The sequence below is a fragment of the Tyto alba genome, unplaced genomic scaffold (genome assembly GCF_018691265.1).
Source record: "Tyto alba isolate M040663 unplaced genomic scaffold, T.alba_DEE_v4.0 Super-Scaffold_19, whole genome shotgun sequence".
NCBI lineage: Eukaryota > Metazoa > Chordata > Aves > Strigiformes > Tytonidae > Tyto > Tyto alba.
The window spans coordinates 5,889,409-5,907,985 of record NW_024881281.1 but is presented as its reverse complement, the minus strand read 5'-3'; the positions used below and the strand labels follow the sequence as shown (position 1 = coordinate 5,907,985).

Sequence of the window (18,577 nt, the reverse complement as noted above, 5' to 3'; positions counted from 1 at the left end):
TGCGAGCTCCTTCTCCAGGCTCTGCTTTGTCTTAATGTGTTGAGTCTTTCTTGCAGACCTGACCCGTGCAGTGAACGCTCTGCCGCAGAACATGACCTCCCAGATGTTCAGTGCCATCGCTGCCGTGACAGGCCAGGGACAGAATCCAAATGCCACCCCTGCACAGTGGGCATCCAGTCAGTACGGCTACGGAGGCAGCGGAGGCGGCAGCAGCGCGTACCACGTAGGTGTCACTTAAAGCTTCTGAGAGGAGGTGCTGCGTGGCTTCTCCTTGCTGCTAGAAACCATCTCCTCATTGGAGCTCCACTGGGAGCCTAAGGGGTTATTCATGGCCTGGGATCATCCAGTCCTAATTGTGTACCCATGGTGCTGCGCAGGGGAGCCTGGCTGGATTCTTGGACCAGGTTTCTTCTTGCCTCCTGTGGCTGAGGAAATGAGGCATGTAATGCTCCGGAGAGAGTTTGAAGCAAGTAGCGAATTGGTCTGGCTCCCAAGGAATGTGGCAGGATGGAGAGGTGGGATCCAGCGGTGAGGGCACACAACCTTCTGCTTGTGCCTCTGAATTGGCAACGTGAGCTGCCAGTGGAAAAGATTAGCTGTGAAACTATGCGCTGAGTTTGCAGGGCTTTTCAGCTCAGCATGCTAATCTCCGAGCTGCACTGGCAGGCGAACACCTCAGCCTGACCAAACACCCAGAGGCTTTGCAGGGAATAAGATGGAAGTGGACAGGTTTGGCTCATGCTGAAGGCTTTCCTCTTGTGCTGTTGCCTACCTCCTCCCAGCCCACACTGCCAGCTCCCCAGCTGACACTGAGGCCAAATCCAGCTGCAGGAGGGCTGACGTGCCTGGGTACAAAAAATGCACCCAGCTGTTAGACCTGAGGAAGAGGTGCTGCAAGACAAGGCTTGCAGGGAGGAGTGATCCTCTTTTAGACCACCTTGGGAGGCTTTCATGGAGTTTGGCATGGTATATGCTGAGCTGGGGATAGGCAGGGACTGCGAATAACCCAGTGTATTAATCATCAAGACAATCTGAAGGAAGAGGGAGGTGAACACCGCGAGACAAAGAGATGAAGCACTCCATTGGACAAACAGCCAGCCAGCTTGGGGTGTGGGAGGGAGCCATCTCGGAGCTGCTGCACCTTCTCCACAGCCCGCAGGGGAGGAATTCATCTGTTCTTCACACCCACTGCAGCACATCATTTCTGCTAGCTTGCCCTAAGTGTCTCTTGTGCCCATCTCTTGGGGCCCTTACCTTTGCTTGCCTGAAGAATCTCCCCATGTACCCTGTGTGAGGTGAACAAGGCAGGCAGGCTGTGCTGGCCCAGGGCGGGTGGGCAGTCAGGGCCTCTCAGGGAAACAAATGTCTTGTGCTCAGCAGGGTGTTGCTCCTTCTGCTCTGCAGCCCCCCCGTTCCCTGGGCAGGGGTTTGCACTGCAAACCTCCTTCTGCCCAGATGAGGGGCTCCAGCAGGGCTGGGAGTGTGCGGCAAGGGCGTGCACCAGCCCCCTGGGTGAGCAGGGCAATGCAGAGCGTGCCAGACCCCTGCCCCGCAGCCTGGCAGGGTTTGCCTCCTGTCCCCTCACGGTATCTGCTCTCTGCAGGTTTTCACAACTCCAGCACAGCAACCAGTGGCCACCCCTCTGATGACCCCCAGTTACTCCTACACTACCCCCAGCCAGCCGATTACAACACCCCAGTACCAGCTCCAGGCCAACACCACGCCCCAGTCCACCCAGTCCCAGACACAGTCGCAGCCATCATCCAGCTCCAGGCAGAGGCAGCAGCCAAAGTGAGTGGCTCCAGCACCGGGTGCACATATCTATCCGTGTCCGGTCTTAATTGCTTTTGTTGATTTTTTTTTTTTTTTTTTTTATTTTGTTGAACCAGCGTGGCGGGGTTACCTCACACGTTCCTGCATGGGACCCGTGGGGAGGGAGGGTGGGGAGGCTCTCCCACTAGCGTGTCTCACCTTCTGCTCGTGTCGTTGCAGGACCAACAGTCACGCTGCAATCGACTGGGGGAAGATGGCCGAGCAGTGGCTCCAGGAGAAGGAGGCTGAACGGAGGAAACAGAAGCAGAGGTTGACTCCTCGCCCATCTCCCAGCCCCATGATCGAAAGCACGCCCATGTCCATCGCCGGGGACGCCACGCCGCTGCTGGATGAGATGGATCGATAGGCTGTGCTGGACCTGACCCGTAACCTCCGCTCTCTTCTCTAGGAAGGGGAAGGGAGAGTGAACAGCTGAAAACTTCCCTTCCCTTAGCCACATAACTCCTGTTTTATAGGTCGTGAGATGGTGGGAAATGACTCTGGGTGACATGCACCTGAGTGAATGAATAGACTTGGCAGGGCTGGTCTAAATATATATACTATATAAATACAAATATATCATAGGAAGGAACACTGCAGTGGCCTCTACGTTCCAGGCCCTGGTTCATCACTTTGGAAGCTTGGCAAAGTAATTATGAGATCAAACGAGTCTGTCCTTGTACATGCACAGCAGTCTGCTTTCACCGCAAAGACTAGGAAGCAAACGTAGCTGGAAGCACAGACCACCAGCCCGGAGTGAGCCTGTTTCATTTGGATTCTCCCAAACCTTGACTGTCGCTTCTCCATGTCCTGAGAGTACAAAGCAAAGTCACGGGGATTGTGACAAGCAAACCGGAGTTCTCAGAAAGTTTCTGTTGTTGGTTGCTCTGTGTTTTTGTGTGTAACAGGCTCTGGGGAGTCTGTGCCAGCCCCCAGCTGTGTTCGTAGGGGTCTAGCACAGCAGCTCTGGGGCTCGGGGTCTTGCCGGAGAGAAATGCAGCTGTCATACCAAAGGCTTGCTCTCTCCTCTGGCTTCTTTTGGAACAATATTTATTTAGTTTTGATTATTTTTGTTTTGGTTTTTTGTTTTTTTTTTTTTGTTTGTTTTTTTTTTGTTTTTTTTTTTTTTTAAATCAGGCAGCTTTCCCGAGCGCGAGACAGACATATGGGCTAAAACGCTGCGAGAGCAGATGCTCCTATGGTGGAGAATGCGAAGCAGCGGGGAGCGCATGGCATCCCCCTCCGTATCCGCTTAACCCTGCCCAGTTGTAACCAAGAGGGGTGAATAAATAGTGTTTTCACTGAACGCTAGTTGAGAGGTTTTCTGCCTGCACCCTGTGCTGCCTACCTGCCCTCTCTCAGGGCAGCGGATTTGCTTAGAAGCAAAGTTCAGTGGTGACAGTCGATGCTCCTTCTTCCTTTGTGGGTTGGAGTTGCCTTCTCTGGGCTGAAACTCTCACAGAGGAGTTGTTTTCTGTTGAGCTGATGAAGAATAATGTTTTGTTTCGATTGCGTTGTATAGAGACATCACACGGACATCTGGGGTGCATCCTGGAGGCCCACGTCTGTGTCTGGCTGGGAGAGGTACTGGGGGGCCTGCGAGGGGGGCAGAGAATGCAGATAACTTCGGTCATGTCAGTATTGCAGAGCGCCTGCCAGCGCTCGGAGCCATTTCTGAACTGGAAAGTTCCTGCTTCACACACTTTGCTCTCTCCTGCTTTGTTAGTAGGGATTTTCTATGGAAGCAGAGTCTTTGTTCCTTCCCAGTGCTCCTGGTTAGCCTCCTCTCGCTAGGAAATGAGCAGGAACAGCAGATCTTAAGAAACAAAGGTCTTTTTTGCATGTAAATGCTCCTGAAGAATGGCAGCAACCCAGGAGACAAAGCAAAGCTGTTTCCACAGAGAAATGCAGGTCCTGGCTTCCTCCCATCTCTGCAGTACTGGGGGGCTGACACAGTCCTGTTCCTCCCCTGGCACCACGCAGGCCAGGCCTGAGGACCCTGGGCTGGAGCCCACGGCTGCCCTAGGCTGCAGGTGTACTAACCTTACTCTTTTTTTTTATTTTCTCAAAATCTGTATGATGGGAATTTGGGAGCAGCTCCTTACCAGGGATGCGGCGGACACATGCTGAGGGGCAGGGGCCTAGTTGTGCATTGTCGCCTCCTTTTTGACTGTCTTTGTTTTTAGTTTTCCCTTACCGTCAATAAAAATTCTACTTTTGGGAAGCTGCCCGCATGCCCAGTGTCTGTACTTGCTGTGGTTGCCCCAAGGACTTTGCACCCACTAGCTGTGCAGGAAAGGGTGCGATGCCTCACTCTGACATTGGTATTTTGCCCCCTGGGCTCTTGTGATCCCCTTATTTCAGGGATTTGGGATTGTACCTCACCCTTCTCCGGCAACAGTGGGGTTTGCGTGGGGCACCTGTGCTCTCCAGGCCTTGGTGCTGTCATTGCAAAATAGCTCAGCTCCTCTCACTCCGGCTTTTTCTGGTGCTGGAATTTGGTGCTAGGGCAGGAAGGGCTTTCTGCCAGCCTCACCGGGTCGGAGAGGGGGGGTTGTGCCCAGCTTTGCAGGAGTCGGTGGCAACACCCTGTCTCTGGGTGCTGCCCCCAAATTCTTCACCACAAAATCCCAGTCGGGCTGTGATCACCCTCCGCCAGTCATCTTGCCCTGCCCCTGCCTCTCCCCAGGCAGCCTTTGTTCCCAGGGCTGGAAAAACTTCTGTTATCCCACTCCAAAGAGCTCTTGTCCCTCCTCGGAGGTTCCTGAGCACTGTACAAGGTCCCTGCTCCTCCCGGAGCAGCCCCCGCTGCTCGCTGCCCTTGCTGGGGGCCAGAGCAGTCGGTGCTGGTGTGGGAGCGCTGGGAAAAGGCTGTGGGTTAAGTGAAGGAGGGAGCTGGGATGGTGCAATTCGTTAACTGGGCCTCCAGAACTACACCCGTGGGGAGCTGGATCTCAACGCTCTGCGACGGGGAAGCTAAAATCAGGGCTCTGCCCCACACAGTCGTGGGGACGGGGAGCTGTGTCCCCAGCCGGAGCCACGACTCGCTGTCCCCCGCGCCCAGGAAGGTGAAAGGAGCTGCTGGGACAGGTGAGGAACAGCTCAAACCCACCCAATCCCTACCCGGCCCCCGGTGCTTCCCCTCCCGCAGCCCCACAAGTGGGATTTCCCCTGGCAGCTGCCCCCCTGTGTGATCCTTTCTGCCCCCCCTCCCCCGGAGACAGGGCCAAGGTTGAGCCATCTACTCGAGCGACCAACTTTATTACACAGCCAAGACCCGCGGGGGGTGAGGGGGGAGTCAGGGCTGCGGCTCTCCTGCAGGCTCTGCCTCGGCTTTGCTCTTCAGCCTCTTCTTTCTGTTCCTCTCCTTCCTCCTCTTCCCACGGGCGGTGGGGACCGGGGATGGGGGGGCTGGCACTGGCTCCCTGCCCAACCCCTCCCGCGCCGGGGCATCGCTCAGGACGGCGTTGGCCACTTCCCCCACGTCTGGCAGCGGGGCCGGTGGGTTCTGTCCCGCAGTGGGATGAGTGGAGGCCGCGGCTGCGGGATGGCTCATACCCCCCTTTTCAGAAAGACCTTTCTTTTTCAGACCTTTCCCCTTCTTTTTCTTGTCTTTCTTCTTCCCTTTCCTCTCGGCTGCCTTGGGGGGGGACAGCGGGTGGATGAGCACGTGAGGCTCCCCTAGGACGGCTCCTCCACCCACGCTGCTCCATGGGGGGCTCAGAGGGACCCCCCCAGGCCTCGCTGCCCGGTCAATCAGCTCCCCCCCAAACTCGTACAGCACCGGCTCCCTGGGCACCGCGATGGCCACCGTGTTGTAAGCCTTGCACCTGCAGAGAGCGAGGAGATGTGGGGTGAGGCGAGTGCCAGAGGGGGCAGGGGGTGTGTGTGGGGGGGGGGGGTGGTCCCCGCGGCGGGGGGCCACTCACCAGACGTAGAGGTAGGGCTCCACGCACTCCTCCTTGTAGGCGAACTCGAAGCAGGGCACCTGGATGACGTTGAAGAAAGCCTGGCCCACCACCCGCGAGGCCGTGTCGTTCACCCGCCGCAGGCACTCCTTCAACCTGCCGTGGGGCACAGGGTGGGGGGTGAGGGTGGGCCGGGGACACCCCTCCCCAGCCCCCAGGATGGAGGGATGCTGCGGGGCACGGCTCACCGGCGGTCGCAGTCGCAGTGGCTGATGGTGTGCCAGCGCAGGTTGCGGTACCCGTAGCGGGCGGTGAAGGGGTGGATGACGTGCTGGCAGTGGTCATGGTCCCGGCAGCACCGGTCCGTGTCCCGGTGCTCCCCTGCAGGGAAGACACGGGGTGCAGGCAGGGGGCTGGGGGGCCGCACGCATGGGCTGGGGCTTAGATGGGGTTGGGATCAGGGCTGAGCTGGGGCTGGGACTGGGATCAGAATTAGATTGGACTGAGATGGGACTGGGATCAGGCTGGGATGGGTAGGGGCTGGGACTGGAGCTGCACTTGGGTGGGGACTGGGGCTGCACCAGCACCACAGTGGGGATGAGACTGGGACTAGGCTGGGATCAGGATGGGGACCAGGAGTGGGCCAAGAGCAAGAGAGGGACTGGGCTGGGATAAGGATAGGGATTGGAAGTGGACCAGGACCAGAATGAGAGCAGGACAGACCAGGGACCAGGCTGGGGACAGAGAGTGAATCAGGACTGGACCAGCACCAGGATGGGGACAATGGCAGAACCAGTGTGGAGACCAGACGGACCAGCCTTGTGATGGGGACCAGACAGAGGTGAACTGGTGGAGTGGGACTGCACCAGCACGGGAATGAGGACTGGGACCGGGCCAGGGTGGAGCAGCACCAGGCTGGGGATGGGATGGGATGGGGATGGGATGGGGATGGGGATGGGGATGGGATGGGGATGGGGATGGGGATGGGGATGGGGATGGGATGGGGATGGGATGGGGATGGGATGGGGATGGGATGGGGATGGGGATGGGGATGGGATGGGATGGGGATGGGATGGGGATGGGATGGGGATGGGGATGGGATGGGGATGGGGATGGGGATGGGGATGGGGATGGGATGGGGATGGGATGGGGATGGGATGGGGATGGGGATGGGATGGGGATGGGATGGGGATGGGGATGGGATGGGATGGGGATGGGATGGGGATGGGATGGGGATGGGATGGGGATGGGGATGGGGATGGGATGGGATGGGGATGGGATGGGGATGGGGATGGGATGGGGATGGGGATGGGATGGGGATGGGGATGGGGATGGGATGGGGATGGGATGGGGATAGGGATGGGATGGGATGGGCTGGGGATGGGGATGGGGATGGGATGGGGATGGGGATGGGATGGGGATGGGGATGGGATGGGATGGGGATGGGATGGGGATGGGGATGGGGATGGGATGGGGATGGGATGGGGATGGGATGGGGATGGGATGGGGATGGGATGGGGATGGGATGGGGGGCACAGGTAGCAGCCGCCCCTCTGCCCTTACCCAGCTGCTCGTAGGCATCAGCGTTGCTGCCCGCACCGCACCACAGCGTCCCGGGGTAGGTGAGCCCTCGGCGGACTCGGGGCCGTCCCGGTGGGGCCGCTCCGGTGCCCGGGGCCGCTCCGGGGGCGGCCACCAGCAGCAGCAGGAGGAGGAGGAGGAGGAGAAAGAGGAGGAGGAGGCGGCAGAGCAGCCCCGGGGCGCACATGGCACCGCGCCTCTCGCTGCCGTGGGGCCGCTTTATAGTGCCGCGCAGCCCACCCACGCGGGACGGCTCGGCACGGCCCTGCACCGTGCGGAGGGGCCCGGAGAGTCCGGGGTGCTGGAGCCGCTGCCCGGAGCCCGCGGGGATGGGGTTACCCCTCCCGGTGGGGCCGGGCCCCGTTGCTGTGGCAGCCGGTGGGGTGATGTGCCGGGACCGGTAACGCGCCGGCCCCAACGCACCCGCCCCGTGACGCACCGGCCCCCCCCACGGCCCCCGGCCCCGGAGCGGCCCCCGACGGGAGAAGGATGCTCCCTGCATCCCCGTGTCCCATCCCACGGATGCTCCCTGCAGCCCCACATCCCATTCCACAGATGCTCCCCCCTATGGCTCCTTGTCCCATCCCACGGATGTTCCCTGCAGCCCCACGCCCCCATCCCACGGATGCCCCACGGTGCCTTGCCCAGGGGAAGCCCCGGTGCCCCGTGCCCCCCGCCACGGGTCTGGCAGCCAACAGTCTCCCAGTACAGCTGCCAGGGCTCGTCCCCCTTGGCTGGCTCCCCTGCCACGGAGCCCATTGACAATCTGGACACAGACCTGGCACGCTGGGCAGCCGAGGGAGACAGCTCCCGGCAGGGCAGGACGGCACCCAGACACCCCAACGGGGACACCCGTGGCCCCAGAGATTCCCCACGCTGCCCGAGACCCCACAAACTGTGGGGCTGCACGCTGAGCATCACCCTGGCTTGCTGATCCTTGCACCCACGGGGTGCCTCGGGCACTGTGCCACCTACACCGTGCCCTGCCACCGCTGGGGCAGGCGGATGGGTGTTGGGGACACCCATGTGGGGTGCAAATGCCCCAGCCCCAGGGCCCCCCCACCACAAAACCGCCTGGCTGGGACAGCAGAGGCTGGTGGGGGCCTGTTGCTGGCCCACGGGCAAGGCTCCCGCTTGGCAGCAGCCCAGGCCCAGCTGGACGAGGGTGCTGGCGGGGGCCCAGCGCCGCAGGGGCTCCCCCCTCTCAGCTGTTGCTGTCTGTGACGCTCCCCATGACAGTCCCATTCGGCTCAGCCTTGCCGCCGGCACCCAGGTACGGAGCCGATTTGGGCGCGCTGGGACCCCGGGGGTGCCCGTGTGCGGGTGTGGATGGGGGGGCACCGAGCTGCGGGGAGCCCTGCAGGGACTGTGGGGGTATGGGGGGGGGGGGGTGTCTCACTCACGTTGCTCAGTGCTCGCAGCGCCTGTGGTCCCCGCACATGGACCTCTGCCACGTCCCTGCTGCCCAGGAGAAGGGCTGGTACCTGGCGCTGATGGCCCCCAATGTCAAGGGACCCAACTACGCCTGGCTGGACCCCTCCCGGCTCTACTGCCACCCACAAGTACCCAGTGCCCGGGGTGGATGGCACCCATGGGGGGTGCCGGGGTGGACGGCAGCTCCATGGGGCTGCTGGGTGTCCACGGGCACCGGCACACGGGCTGCGGGTGCCCATGATGGGCTGTGGGCACCCAGCACCCCCATTCTCTCCCCAGGGCTTGCAGGACTGCGTGGCCGACTTGCTGCAGCCCTTCCAGGGAGACCCCATCGACCTGGTGGCCGGCATCGATGCCATGGGCTTCATCCTGGGTGAAGAGGGATGCGGGTGAGCCTGGGGTCCCCGTCCCTCGTCCCTGCGGGGCCTGACGGTGCTGTGCCCACCCCCAGGCGCTGCCGCCGCTGCTGTGCTGCGGAAAGGCTTCCTGGCCATCCGCAAAGCCGGGCACCTCTGCGTGCAGACACTGACACAGCCCTACACCGACTACTCGGGCCGAGAGAAGGTGATGGAGGTCCGCACTGATGCCATCTCGCCGGGTGAGCTGGTGGGGTGCTCCCATCTTGGGGTGGGGGGGGTGGTTGGGGTGGGGGGGGGGAGCTGCTGGCATGGGCACCGGGCACTCAGCTGCAGCCTCTGCCCCCTCCCAGGTCTGCGCATCCTCCTCGTGGACCAGTGGGTTGAAACTGGGGGCACCATGCGAGCGGCCATCCAGCTGGTAGAGCGGCTGGGAGGGGTCGTGGCAGGTAGGGCAGGGGGTGTCAGGACAGCCCGGGGTGCACCCATGGGTGCAGTGGGACCACCATCCCCATACCCTGCTGTGGCCGGTGCTGAGCCCCTCCTGTGTCCCCACAGGTGTTGCTGCCATCTGCATCGAGGACAGTGAGGGCGGGCGGTGGATCCAGGAGCGCTACAAGTGCTCCCACTGCGTTCCCCCCAAACTGCAGCCCCGCTTCGACCGCCACCAGTTCGGCTGGGACTGATGGGGGGCACTGGTACCTCGCGTGGCCCCTGCAGCCCCCCCGTGGGGCACCGGGCTGCTGGCTCTTCAGGGCAGGGATGCCCAGGGTATCCCACCGCCCAGTTTGCCTTTCACCATACCCGAGGTGACAACCTCTCCTCAGTGGCAGCCGTCCTCCCCTGGCTCCATCCATCCTCCCACCTGCCCATGAGCCTGGGGGCTGCACCCAGGGGCAGTGGGAACCCCAGTCAGCCCCAGCCCCCAGCCAACACCTTCCTTAAAAAGCATAAAAAAGGTTTTATTAAGACAAATGGGAGCCCGGGGGCATCTCCCCCTGCAAGCGGTACCCAGGTTTGCATAGCTAAGGGAGCCACACGGGTGCTCCTGCCCACCCTGGCTGTGAGTGCCCGGGCAGGCTGCGGGCCGGGGGGGCCGGGGGGCAGCAGGGACGGCTCCTCGGGGCTGGCCAGGGCCACCCCTCTTTGGTCCAGAGGTGTGAGCACAGCGGGGACCGGTGGCTGCCCCCTCACTGGCAGCACTTTTTCTTGCGGGGCGCCGACAGGTACAGGTCGCTCTCGTTGCTGCTGATCCCTGGAGGGGCAGAGAGAGGGTGGGTGGGTGGGGGATAAGGGGGGTGGCACCCACGTGGGGCTGGCCAGGGGTACTCACGCACGGTGTCGCCGATCTTGCGGGCGCTGCTGCGCTCCAGCTCGGCCAGCACGCTGCTCTCGAAGGTCAGTGCCGCCACACGGAAGAAGAAATCTCGCACGTTCTCCCCTGCCCCATGGGACAAGACCCCCTGAGTGTCCCCTCACCCTCCTGGACACTGGGGTCCGCATCTCCCCACCTGGCCAGGGACCCACCGGTGAGTGAGGAGACAGCCCAATACTCCGCCTGCATCTCCTGAGCCACCTTGAGAGCATCCTTCTCCATCAGGCTGTACTGCGCCGGCGTCTGCCAACCGAGACGGTGGGGTGGGTGGGTGGCGGGGACAGCCCCGCCGAGCCGGGGCGCAGGGAGCCCGTGGGAAGGGGGACACACTCACACTCAGGTCCTTCTTGGAGCCCACCAAGAAGAGAATCACATTGGATGGGTCGTTCTCCTTCAGGGCATCAGCCAGCCACTGCCTGCGAGTGCCACTGTCACCGGCCGGTGGCCAAGCACTACCCTCTCGCTCGCTCACCGCAGCGCTGCCAGCAGCCCCAAGCCCCCCTGCCCACATTTTGCCCCTCCATGCAGCCCCACCGCCCCCTTGGCCACGTGTCACCTACCGCGTGTGCTCCAGGGACGCCACGTCGTTGACATCGAAGACGATGACGATGGCTGGGGGGGTGGGGGGGGAAGGAGGGGTGAGATGGGGACGGGGACAACCGGTGCGGTAGGACGTGGTGGGGACCTCACCTTGTGCTCCTCGGTAGTAGGTGGAGGCGATGCACTTGAAGCGCTCCTGGCCGGCAGTGTCCCACCTAGGGAGGGGTACGGGGGGTGAGGGGGGGCCGCGGGGGTGCGCAGGGAGGGGGCTGGCACCTACTCACAGCTGCAGGCTGAAGGGCACCCCCAGCACCTCAAACCGCTCCATCTCGAAATCCACCCCAATGGTCGCCTTGTAGTTCTTGTCAAAAGTGTCCTTGCAAAAGCTGGGGGGGGGGGGGGGGGGGGGGGAGGGGGGGCAGGGGGCAGGCAGAGATGGGTGTCAGCAGCTCCCAGCCCCCCCCCCACCCCACCCCTGGGGGCTCAGTGCCCCCCACACCGAGGGGTGCCCAGCACTAGAGTCCGTCTGGAGTTGGACTCAGCCCAAGGTGCTGCTGCCCTTTGTGGGGGTGTGTGTGTGTGCCTCTTTCCCTGCACCCCCACCACCTCAGAGTGTTTCTGGGAGGGGGAAATGGGGGGGGGGGGGGATGTTCCTATTACCGGTTGATCAGGCAGGTCTTCCCCACCGAGAGGTCCCCCACCACGATGATCTTGGAGATCTTGAACCTGCAGGGCAGGGGGACGCATGGCTGCTCAGCGGGGTGGGGGGCTCCCCGCCTGCCTCCCCCCAGCCAGCCCCGGGGGCAGAGGGGTTCATGAGGTGGGGGGGTGGAGGCATCACCCCACAGCCCCCCGTGTCCGGTAGCGCTCTGCAGCCCGGCTCTCCCGCCGCCAGCCACAGCCCAGCCCGGACCCCCGTGTCCCCCCCGCGCCGCATTCCTGCGCCGTGACGCAGGGCTCGGCACACGAGCAATGCCGGCAGCCACGAGGCACCCGCGCCGGGGACCCCCCCCACCCGGGGCTGGCGGGACCGTGGACCCCTCATCAACCCCCCCCAGCTCCCCCCGAAGCCCTCAGGTGGGGGGAACCCCAAATCACCCCGTCCTCACCCCACGGTGCCCGTCCGCTGCTCCTGGCACCCGCGCCGGGGACCCCCCCCACCCGGGGCTGGCGGGACCGTGGACCCCTCATCAACCCCCCCCAGCTCCCCCCGAAGCCCTCAGGTGGGGGGAACCCCAAATCACCCCGTCCTCACCCCACGGTGCCCGTCCGCTGCTCCTGGCAGGCGCTGGCTACGGTGGGGTGGAAGGCGGGGCGGGCGTGCAGGGCGGCCTCCTTCCGAAAACACTGCGGGGGGACAAAGGGGGACACACCGGTGTGACCCCAGGGCTTGGCGAGGCTTTGGGGGGGGGGTGTGTGTGTGTGTCCCCGTGCTCACCAGGGGCAGGTCGGCGATGACTCTGTCCCTGCGGACCGGAGCCAGCACGTTCATCGTCCCGCGGGGCCGCCGGGGCGAGCTGGGTGGCCGAGGGGAGCAGGGATGGGCCGAGGGCCACCGCGAGACCTGGGGACAGAGGCAGCAGGGAGAGGAGATGTCCCCGTGTCCCCACGGAATATGGGCGTCCCTGTGTCCCCAAGCGGGGCTGTCCCCTTATCCTAATTGTCTCCCACATCCCCGGGGACAGGGCTGTCCCCGCGTCCCAGCCACCTCGAGATCCCCGAGTGGGGCTGTCCCCATGTCCCTGCTGTCCCCGTGCCCCAGCCATCCCCTCATCCTGAGTGTGCCACCCCAGGGTATGGCTGCCCCACATGTCCCCCCACGCGTGGCTGTCCCCACACCCCGGGATACAGCTGTCCCCGTGGCCACAGCCATCCCCGCACCCCGGGGTACCACCGTCCCCCCTGTCCCAGCTGCTTCCCAAGTGCGCGACCGTCCCCGTGTCCCACCGATTCCCACACCCCCGGGTGTGCCCGTCCCCGTGTCCCACCCGTCCCCACACCCCCGCCTGTCCCTGTCCCCTCTCCCCCGCGCTCAGTCCGCAGCGTCCCTCCGAGGCATCGCGGTCCACGGGCCAAATCCCTCCCCGTTCCGTCCCGGTCCCCTCCGCGAGGGAATGCGGTGGCGGGGGGATCCCCGTTACCGTAAACCTCCCGGCTTCGGTAGCGGTGCTCGGCGCTGCACGCCCAGTCCCGGGGAAACCGGCGTCGTGGCCCCTCCCTCTGGGGCGGAGGAGGGACGGGGGCGCCTGTTCCTCCGGGGCTGGGCTGCTGCGCTGTTCCCCGCAAAACGGGACCTCTGTACCCCGTCCCCCCGCCCCGCACATACACATCGGGGCTCATCCCGACCCCCCGCCGTCAGGGCGGCGACGGTATGGGAGGGCGGTGCGCGGGACTACAACTCCCATGAAACCCCGCGGGGGGAGGGGCGTGTGTGCGCATGCGCCTAAGAGACACCGTGTAGGCACTACCATTCCCGGCGGGCCCCGCGGCGCCACGGAGAGTTGGTGGGGACTCGCACACCAATGTGCAAAATCTCGCGAGATTTGGGGCTATAAGCCCGTGCGGCGTGGGGCGGGCGGCCCCTTTCGGCTTCCGCCTGGCCAAGATGGCGCCCAAGGCGAAGAAGGAGGGTGAGAGCGGGGGGCGGTGGGGCCTGTGGGGGGTCATGCTGCGGTGTCCCCCGGGGTGCGGGTGTACGCGGGGTGTGGGGGGGTGTTGTGCCGGGATTTGGGGAGGGCGGAAGGGCTGCAGCCCGGTGCTGGGCCGCGGGCACGTGGAGGCGGCGGGAGAGGCCTGCACCGGCGGGCACAGCCCGCTCGTCTGAGGGAGAGGAGGCTCCGGGCTCGGTGCGGGGATCCTCGGGGCCCTGGTCTGAGGGAGGGGGAGGGAATGAGCGACCCCGTCCGGTGGTGAGGTGGGAGACGGGTTTGTGGCGGGGGAAGGGGAAAATCTCGACCTTCGTTGGCTGGGGAAGCATGGGCCGTTTGGAGGGGTCCTGTTCCCTTGGGCTGTATGACAGGGGAAAGCCATGGCCCCTTGGGTTAGGCAGGGGAGTGCATACTGGTCCTGCAGATCCTGGTTGCGCTGACTGAGCTGCTGTTGCAGCTGTGCCTCCAAAGACAGAGGCAAAGGCTAAGGCGCTGAAAGCCAAGAAGGCCGTCCTGAAGGGGGTCCACAGTCACAAGAAGAAGAAAATCCGCACATCACCCACCTTCCGCAGGCCCAAGACTCTGCGACTGCGGCGGCAGCCCAAGTACCCCCGGAAGAGTGCCCCACGGAGGAACAAGTATGTGTGGGGTGTCGGGTCCTGCTCTGCTGCAGGGCTTGGGGGGTGGGAGCAGCCCCATGCATGGGCTGCTCTGGGGACCTGTGCCCTGCTGCAGGTCCCAGGGTGACCCATGGGAGCTGAGCCCACACCTTGGTGGCAGAGTGCTGTAAGGGGGGGTGTTTGGGAGGTGCAGGTGATGATTTCAAGCGACCAAAGCCTGAGAATTTGTGATTAGAACTTTTTTTGGCAACTGATGCACCCCAGAGAAAACCCCCGAAGTGCAGAGGTGGCATCTGCCAGCCTTCTGTTAACCACAGGGTCTCTGTCCTGCAGGCTGGACCATTATGCCATTATCAAGTTCCCTTTGACCACAGAGTCGGCAATGAAGAAGATAGAGGATAACAATACTCTGGTTTTCATCGTTGATGTCAAGGCAAACAAGCACCAGATCAAACAGGCTGTCAAGAAGCTCTATGATATTGATGTGGCCAAGGTCAACACGTTGATTAGGTGAGAGGAGGGGGGAGAACAGATCACTTGCTGCTGGGTGTGAGGTGCTTCAAGAGCCCTGAGTGGCTTTTAGCAGAAAATGGGGGGAATATATGTGAGTTTCATTGATTGTGGGTACTCTCAGGAGGTGTGGGAGTAAGCTCCATAGCATTTTCAGCATTTTAAGTTTTGAGAAACACAACTTGTGACTGAGCACAGAGTAGTGGAAGTAGGAAGTATTGGCAGACCAGAGGGTCAGCTTCTTCGGGGAGCTCTTACAACACCCAGGGAGTCTTGTGCAAATGATGTGAACTTCTTTTTACCACTGAGTAAAGTGATGTTTCCAAAGGAACCACTGATGCACACTGCTATAGCAGGAATGTGGAGCAGGCAGGAGGAGTTGTGTGCCTCTGTACTGATGCCTCCTGTTCATCTCTAGGCCTGATGGGGAGAAGAAGGCTTATGTCAGACTGGCTCCGGATTATGATGCGCTGGATGTAGCCAACAAGGTGAGAACTCTTTGAAACTTCGCAGCTCCTGTTTTTATTTTCTGTACCCGGTTGTTCTGTGATGCACAGGTGAGGTACTTGTGCTTCAAGCACGGTGGCACTTCTGTGGAGTGTCCTTATAGTTAGACGGGGTCCAGGTGTTCAGAAGCAAAACCACGGTATCTTAACAAAACAAAATTCTGCCTGGAAGATCCTGAGATTGGGTGGGAAAAGTTACTGAGAGAGAATTGCTGCTGTTCTTTAACTCCTCCAGAGAGGGGCTCCACTCCCCAGGACTACAAGAGCTCTGTAATATCAGCAGGGAAGACACAGAAACGACCCTGCAGCTGCTGGATGGAAACAGCCTTTGTCCTAGCAGTGTTCTTGGCCAGCACTCTTGACAGCTGATTCAAACAGGAATTGACAGCAGAGGCACCGTCGGGGCAGTGGCATCGCTGTGCGGCCATGGTTGAAGGCGTTTCTGCTGTGCAGGTGTCTGTGATGCTGGAGGTGGCAGTTTAGCCCTCAGGGTGGTTGAGGTAGGCAGGAGACAGTGGTGGTCCAAACTGAAGTAGAGGAATGTGACTTCACACAAGGGTCACTGTGGAATAAATGTACAAAGCAGTTGTTTAAGGCACTTTGGCAGGTCTGGGAGAAAGAAGCCTGTCCTCATGTCAGGAATCCTAGGGAGATGCAGCCATGACAGCGATGCCTGTGGTGGAGGCTCTGCCTTTCTGCCACCGCAACATCTGTTTTAACATGCTTTGCTTCTTTCCAGATTGGAATCATCTAAACTGCATCTACCGAGGACTGTACAGGCAGGATAATAAACCCTGTGACACCACTGAGGGGCTCTTGTGTTTTGTGACTGCATAGCCCATGTGAAGGAGAGCGCCCAGCAAACTTTTGGGGCTTCATTTCAGGTTCCTCCCTCCCTTCCCCGCAGTAGGTGGGCAGAGCTGACTGCTCCGCGAGAGGATTGCACAGGGGACAGTGCTGTCCCACTGATGGAGTCTCCTGGATCACTGACCTCTGCTGTGGGTAAACATGAGGTGATGTTCCCCCAGATCTCAAATATCTGTATATTTACCCAAGACCTCTGGTATCTTGCATTTGGTTGCCCTGTGTATCAGCTCCTTGCCTGTGCTGCAAGCTTCACTTGACAAAGCCCTCAAGCTGCTGCTGTCACAGGGGCTGTGTGTGCTGTTTTTTTTCTGATGTGATCCCTACTCCCTGCACTGCAGCGTGTGAATTGCAGCCTGGTTTCCCTGACACTTCTGTTACGTTGCTTGTAACCTCATGGGGTTCACAGCCCTCATCAGGCCTGTTTCCAAACTAGCTGCTGTTGCTGCCTCAGCAGTCTTTTGTTTCCTCAAATTTGTAGATGAAACCAAGTTTTCGGAGCACTTAGAGTCACAAGAATGTGGAGCACTGGGTGAGCAGGGAATGGAGGTGAAGAATGGATAAGCCTTTAGGGGTACTTGGTCTTAAGTATGTACTTGACTGAGAAAGATGATGAAAGCTGTGAACAAATATTGACTGAGGTAGTTGAGCTCAAGCAGTGGGACACACAGTTCCTTCGAGCCTCTTACAAAGGGTGGTGGAGTGCTGGGGGCAGTGGCTTGCCCATGTCTGGAGGATGGGGGTGGCTGGACAGGGGGAGCTGTCCCAGTTGCTGCTGCTTTTGGGACCTCGGAGTAAAGATCTGTGCTGGGTTGCGTGGTCTTTGGCTCGATCCTGCTCCAGGTGCTGAGGGGGAGCACAGCTGGATCTGCAGAGGCACTGGGACAGGCTGCGGGGTGGCTGTACTGCCAAGCCTGGGTGTGGGCAGACCTGGGCTGCTGTCTGTCTGCTTCTGAAAGCAGGGCTTGGAAGTGGGGGCTGCCTGGAAGCAGCCTTTCCTTCTCCCTGGGCCCCAGGGGATGCTCAGCTGGGTTGTGGGGGTGAGATGGCAGATGCTCCCTGCCTGCTGTAAGGGCTGAGAAGCCACCTGGAGAAACTGCTGCATCCCTGGACGCCAGTCCCTGCTGACCTGTGGGTGCTGTGCAGAGCTCTGTTGGCACCCTGGGCGCAGGCCAGACCCCAGGCCTGTGCCCAGGGTCTGCGCCCCTCTCCCCCCCAGCCTGGGTTAGGGGTTTGAAAGAAAGCCGGGGCTGTTGGCAAGCTGTGCAGGGTGAGGTCAGGCTGAAGGACAGGCAGCCTCCCCTGCCTGTGACACAGCCCCACGGCTGGGAGTGCGGTGGTGCGAGGATCTGGGACAGCCCCGCTACCTCCTGGGGTCAGGTCTGACGTTCTGCTGGCTGGTGGGGTTGAGGGCACCGTCCCGCTCTCCTGCCAGGGGACAAGCAGCAGCAGGGGCTCCGGGGGTTTGCCTGAGCCCCGTGCCTCCTCCTTAGCTGTAGTCACCCCAAGAAGGATGTGAGGGGAGAAGTTCCCCTCTTGTAGCAAAGCTGGTACCGCTGCTGGGGTGAGGAGCGGGTCTGTGCTGCAGCAGGGAGGCTGGGGAGGGATTCCTCATCAGCATGACTTGCAGTCTGCCCTGACCCTGCCTCAACTTAGCCCAGCGGCTGCTGCTGTCTGGCACTTTGCTTCCCTGCGCTTGCCTCTCGCTCCGGGCTGACAGCCAGCCCGACCCACAGCTTGCCCCAGCCTGACCAGTGCTGCGCTCCTGGGAGATGCTCTGGCTGGAAGCCAGGAGGGGAACGAGGGGGAGCCAGGCTCTCTGTTTTGGGAAGCTTTGTCATGCCTGACCCTTCCATGGCGCTGTAAAGGCAGTGGGAGCGTGGGCTGGTCCTCCTCAGCCTGCGACCTGCTGGGGCAGAGCCACATCTGCTCTGCACGGAAAGACAAGGGGAAAGGTGCAGCGATTGGGGTGAGGGGAAACTAAGATTTGGGCTCTCTGGAGAGAGGAGGGTGATCCCCTCATTACTTCCATTTAATCACTGGCTTATTTCCACTGCAGCACCTGTCTCTGGCTGAGCTGGGCTGGCGATGGGGTTGGTAGAACAGATCCTGCCCTGGAGCAGGGGCTGGGTGGGAGTCCCTCTAAGCCCCATCGCTTTATGCCAGTCTGGTGTGATCCCAGAGCTGTCACGTCAGCAGGATTTGCCTTCCCAATGCTCTGATGCTCCACACAACCGGCTGGGCTGGTTCTGGCCCTGCTTCCCCCATGGAGCTGAACCCCTACTTTCCTCCTGCCACCCCGAGGCGGGGCTGCTGGAGGCAGCCTGGTCTTGCTGCTGCCGGAGAGGGCCCAGCATGCTCGCAGTGGGCTGGAGTTGCGCTGTGCCGGTGAAGATGGCTCTGGGGGGGGGGGATACGAGCGT

General features: G+C 61.8%; 5 protein-coding genes and 2 non-coding genes across 16 annotated transcripts in view; 5 read left to right on the top strand and 2 right to left on the bottom strand.

Moving 5' to 3' along the window:
- Positions 1–4,036, top strand: part of SUPT6H (SPT6 homolog, histone chaperone and transcription elongation factor) — a 29,847-nt gene extending 25,811 nt beyond the window's left edge. For both annotated transcript variants that reach the window (XM_033004185.2, XM_033004196.2), the window contains 3 exons: positions 57–223; positions 1,604–1,791; positions 1,993–4,036. In XM_033004185.2, the coding sequence (XP_032860076.1) occupies positions 57–223; positions 1,604–1,791; positions 1,993–2,179 (542 nt within the window). In that variant the 3' untranslated portion in view covers positions 2,180–4,036. The remainder of the gene's footprint in view (positions 1–56; positions 224–1,603; positions 1,792–1,992) is intronic.
- Positions 4,037–5,054: 1,018 nt separating this feature from the next.
- PROCA1 (protein interacting with cyclin A1) lies at positions 5,055–7,875 on the bottom strand. The gene is made up of 4 exons (XM_042791563.1): positions 7,284–7,875; positions 5,969–6,101; positions 5,742–5,876; positions 5,055–5,642 (listed from the first exon to the last, which is right to left on the bottom strand). Exons 1-4 carry the CDS (start codon positions 7,801–7,803, stop codon positions 5,111–5,113), a joined length of 1,320 nt encoding a protein of 439 aa, XP_042647497.1. The 5' UTR covers positions 7,804–7,875; the 3' UTR covers positions 5,055–5,110.
- Positions 7,876–8,029: 154 nt separating this feature from the next.
- On the top strand, positions 8,030–9,777 carry LOC116964439 (adenine phosphoribosyltransferase-like). Of its 5 annotated transcripts, none has more exons than XM_033004084.2 (6): positions 8,030–8,574; positions 8,723–8,863; positions 9,015–9,108; positions 9,187–9,333; positions 9,445–9,540; positions 9,650–9,777. In XM_033004084.2, the coding sequence occupies exons 1-6, from the start codon at positions 8,326–8,328 to the stop codon at positions 9,775–9,777; spliced, it is 855 nt and encodes a 284-aa protein (XP_032859975.2). In that variant the 5' UTR covers positions 8,030–8,325. The 5 variants fall into 5 exon arrangements, 4 of the variants coding, with proteins under 4 accessions (XP_032859975.2, XP_032859967.2, XP_042647498.1 ...); XM_033004076.2 differs by having other exon boundaries at positions 8,714–8,863; XR_006165222.1 differs by lacking the exon at positions 9,650–9,777 and having other exon boundaries at positions 8,714–8,863; positions 9,015–9,124; positions 9,258–9,333; positions 9,445–9,456.
- RAB34 (RAB34, member RAS oncogene family) lies at positions 9,777–13,534 on the bottom strand. Of its 5 annotated transcripts, none has more exons than XM_042791558.1 (11): positions 13,148–13,449; positions 12,445–12,570; positions 12,262–12,353; positions 11,667–11,732; positions 11,291–11,392; positions 11,157–11,221; positions 11,027–11,078; positions 10,801–10,882; positions 10,619–10,709; positions 10,429–10,532; positions 9,777–10,346 (listed from the first exon to the last, which is right to left on the bottom strand). In XM_042791558.1, exons 1-11 carry the CDS (start codon positions 13,334–13,336, stop codon positions 9,915–9,917), a joined length of 1,401 nt encoding a protein of 466 aa, XP_042647492.1. In that variant the 5' UTR covers positions 13,337–13,449; the 3' UTR covers positions 9,777–9,914. The 5 variants fall into 5 exon arrangements, with proteins under 5 accessions (XP_042647492.1, XP_042647494.1, XP_042647493.1 ...); XM_042791562.1 differs by having other exon boundaries at positions 10,177–10,346; positions 10,425–10,532; XM_042791560.1 differs by lacking the exon at positions 11,291–11,392 and having other exon boundaries at positions 9,894–10,346; positions 10,801–10,812; positions 13,148–13,534.
- A 23-nt stretch (positions 13,535–13,557) lies between these two features.
- On the top strand, positions 13,558–16,095 carry RPL23A (ribosomal protein L23a). The gene is made up of 5 exons (XM_033004094.2): positions 13,558–13,636; positions 14,112–14,292; positions 14,608–14,784; positions 15,203–15,272; positions 16,030–16,095. Exons 1-5 carry the CDS (start codon positions 13,612–13,614, stop codon positions 16,042–16,044), a joined length of 468 nt encoding a protein of 155 aa, XP_032859985.1. The 5' UTR covers positions 13,558–13,611; the 3' UTR covers positions 16,045–16,095.
- On the top strand, positions 14,461–14,534 carry LOC116964586. Its single transcript, XR_004408810.1, has one exon. It is a non-coding gene; the product is annotated as a small nucleolar RNA Z17 (small nucleolar RNA).
- Positions 15,060–15,127, top strand: LOC116964578. The gene has a single exon (XR_004408804.1). It is a non-coding gene; the product is annotated as a small nucleolar RNA SNORD42 (small nucleolar RNA).
- Positions 16,096–18,577: the final 2,482 nt, after the last annotated feature.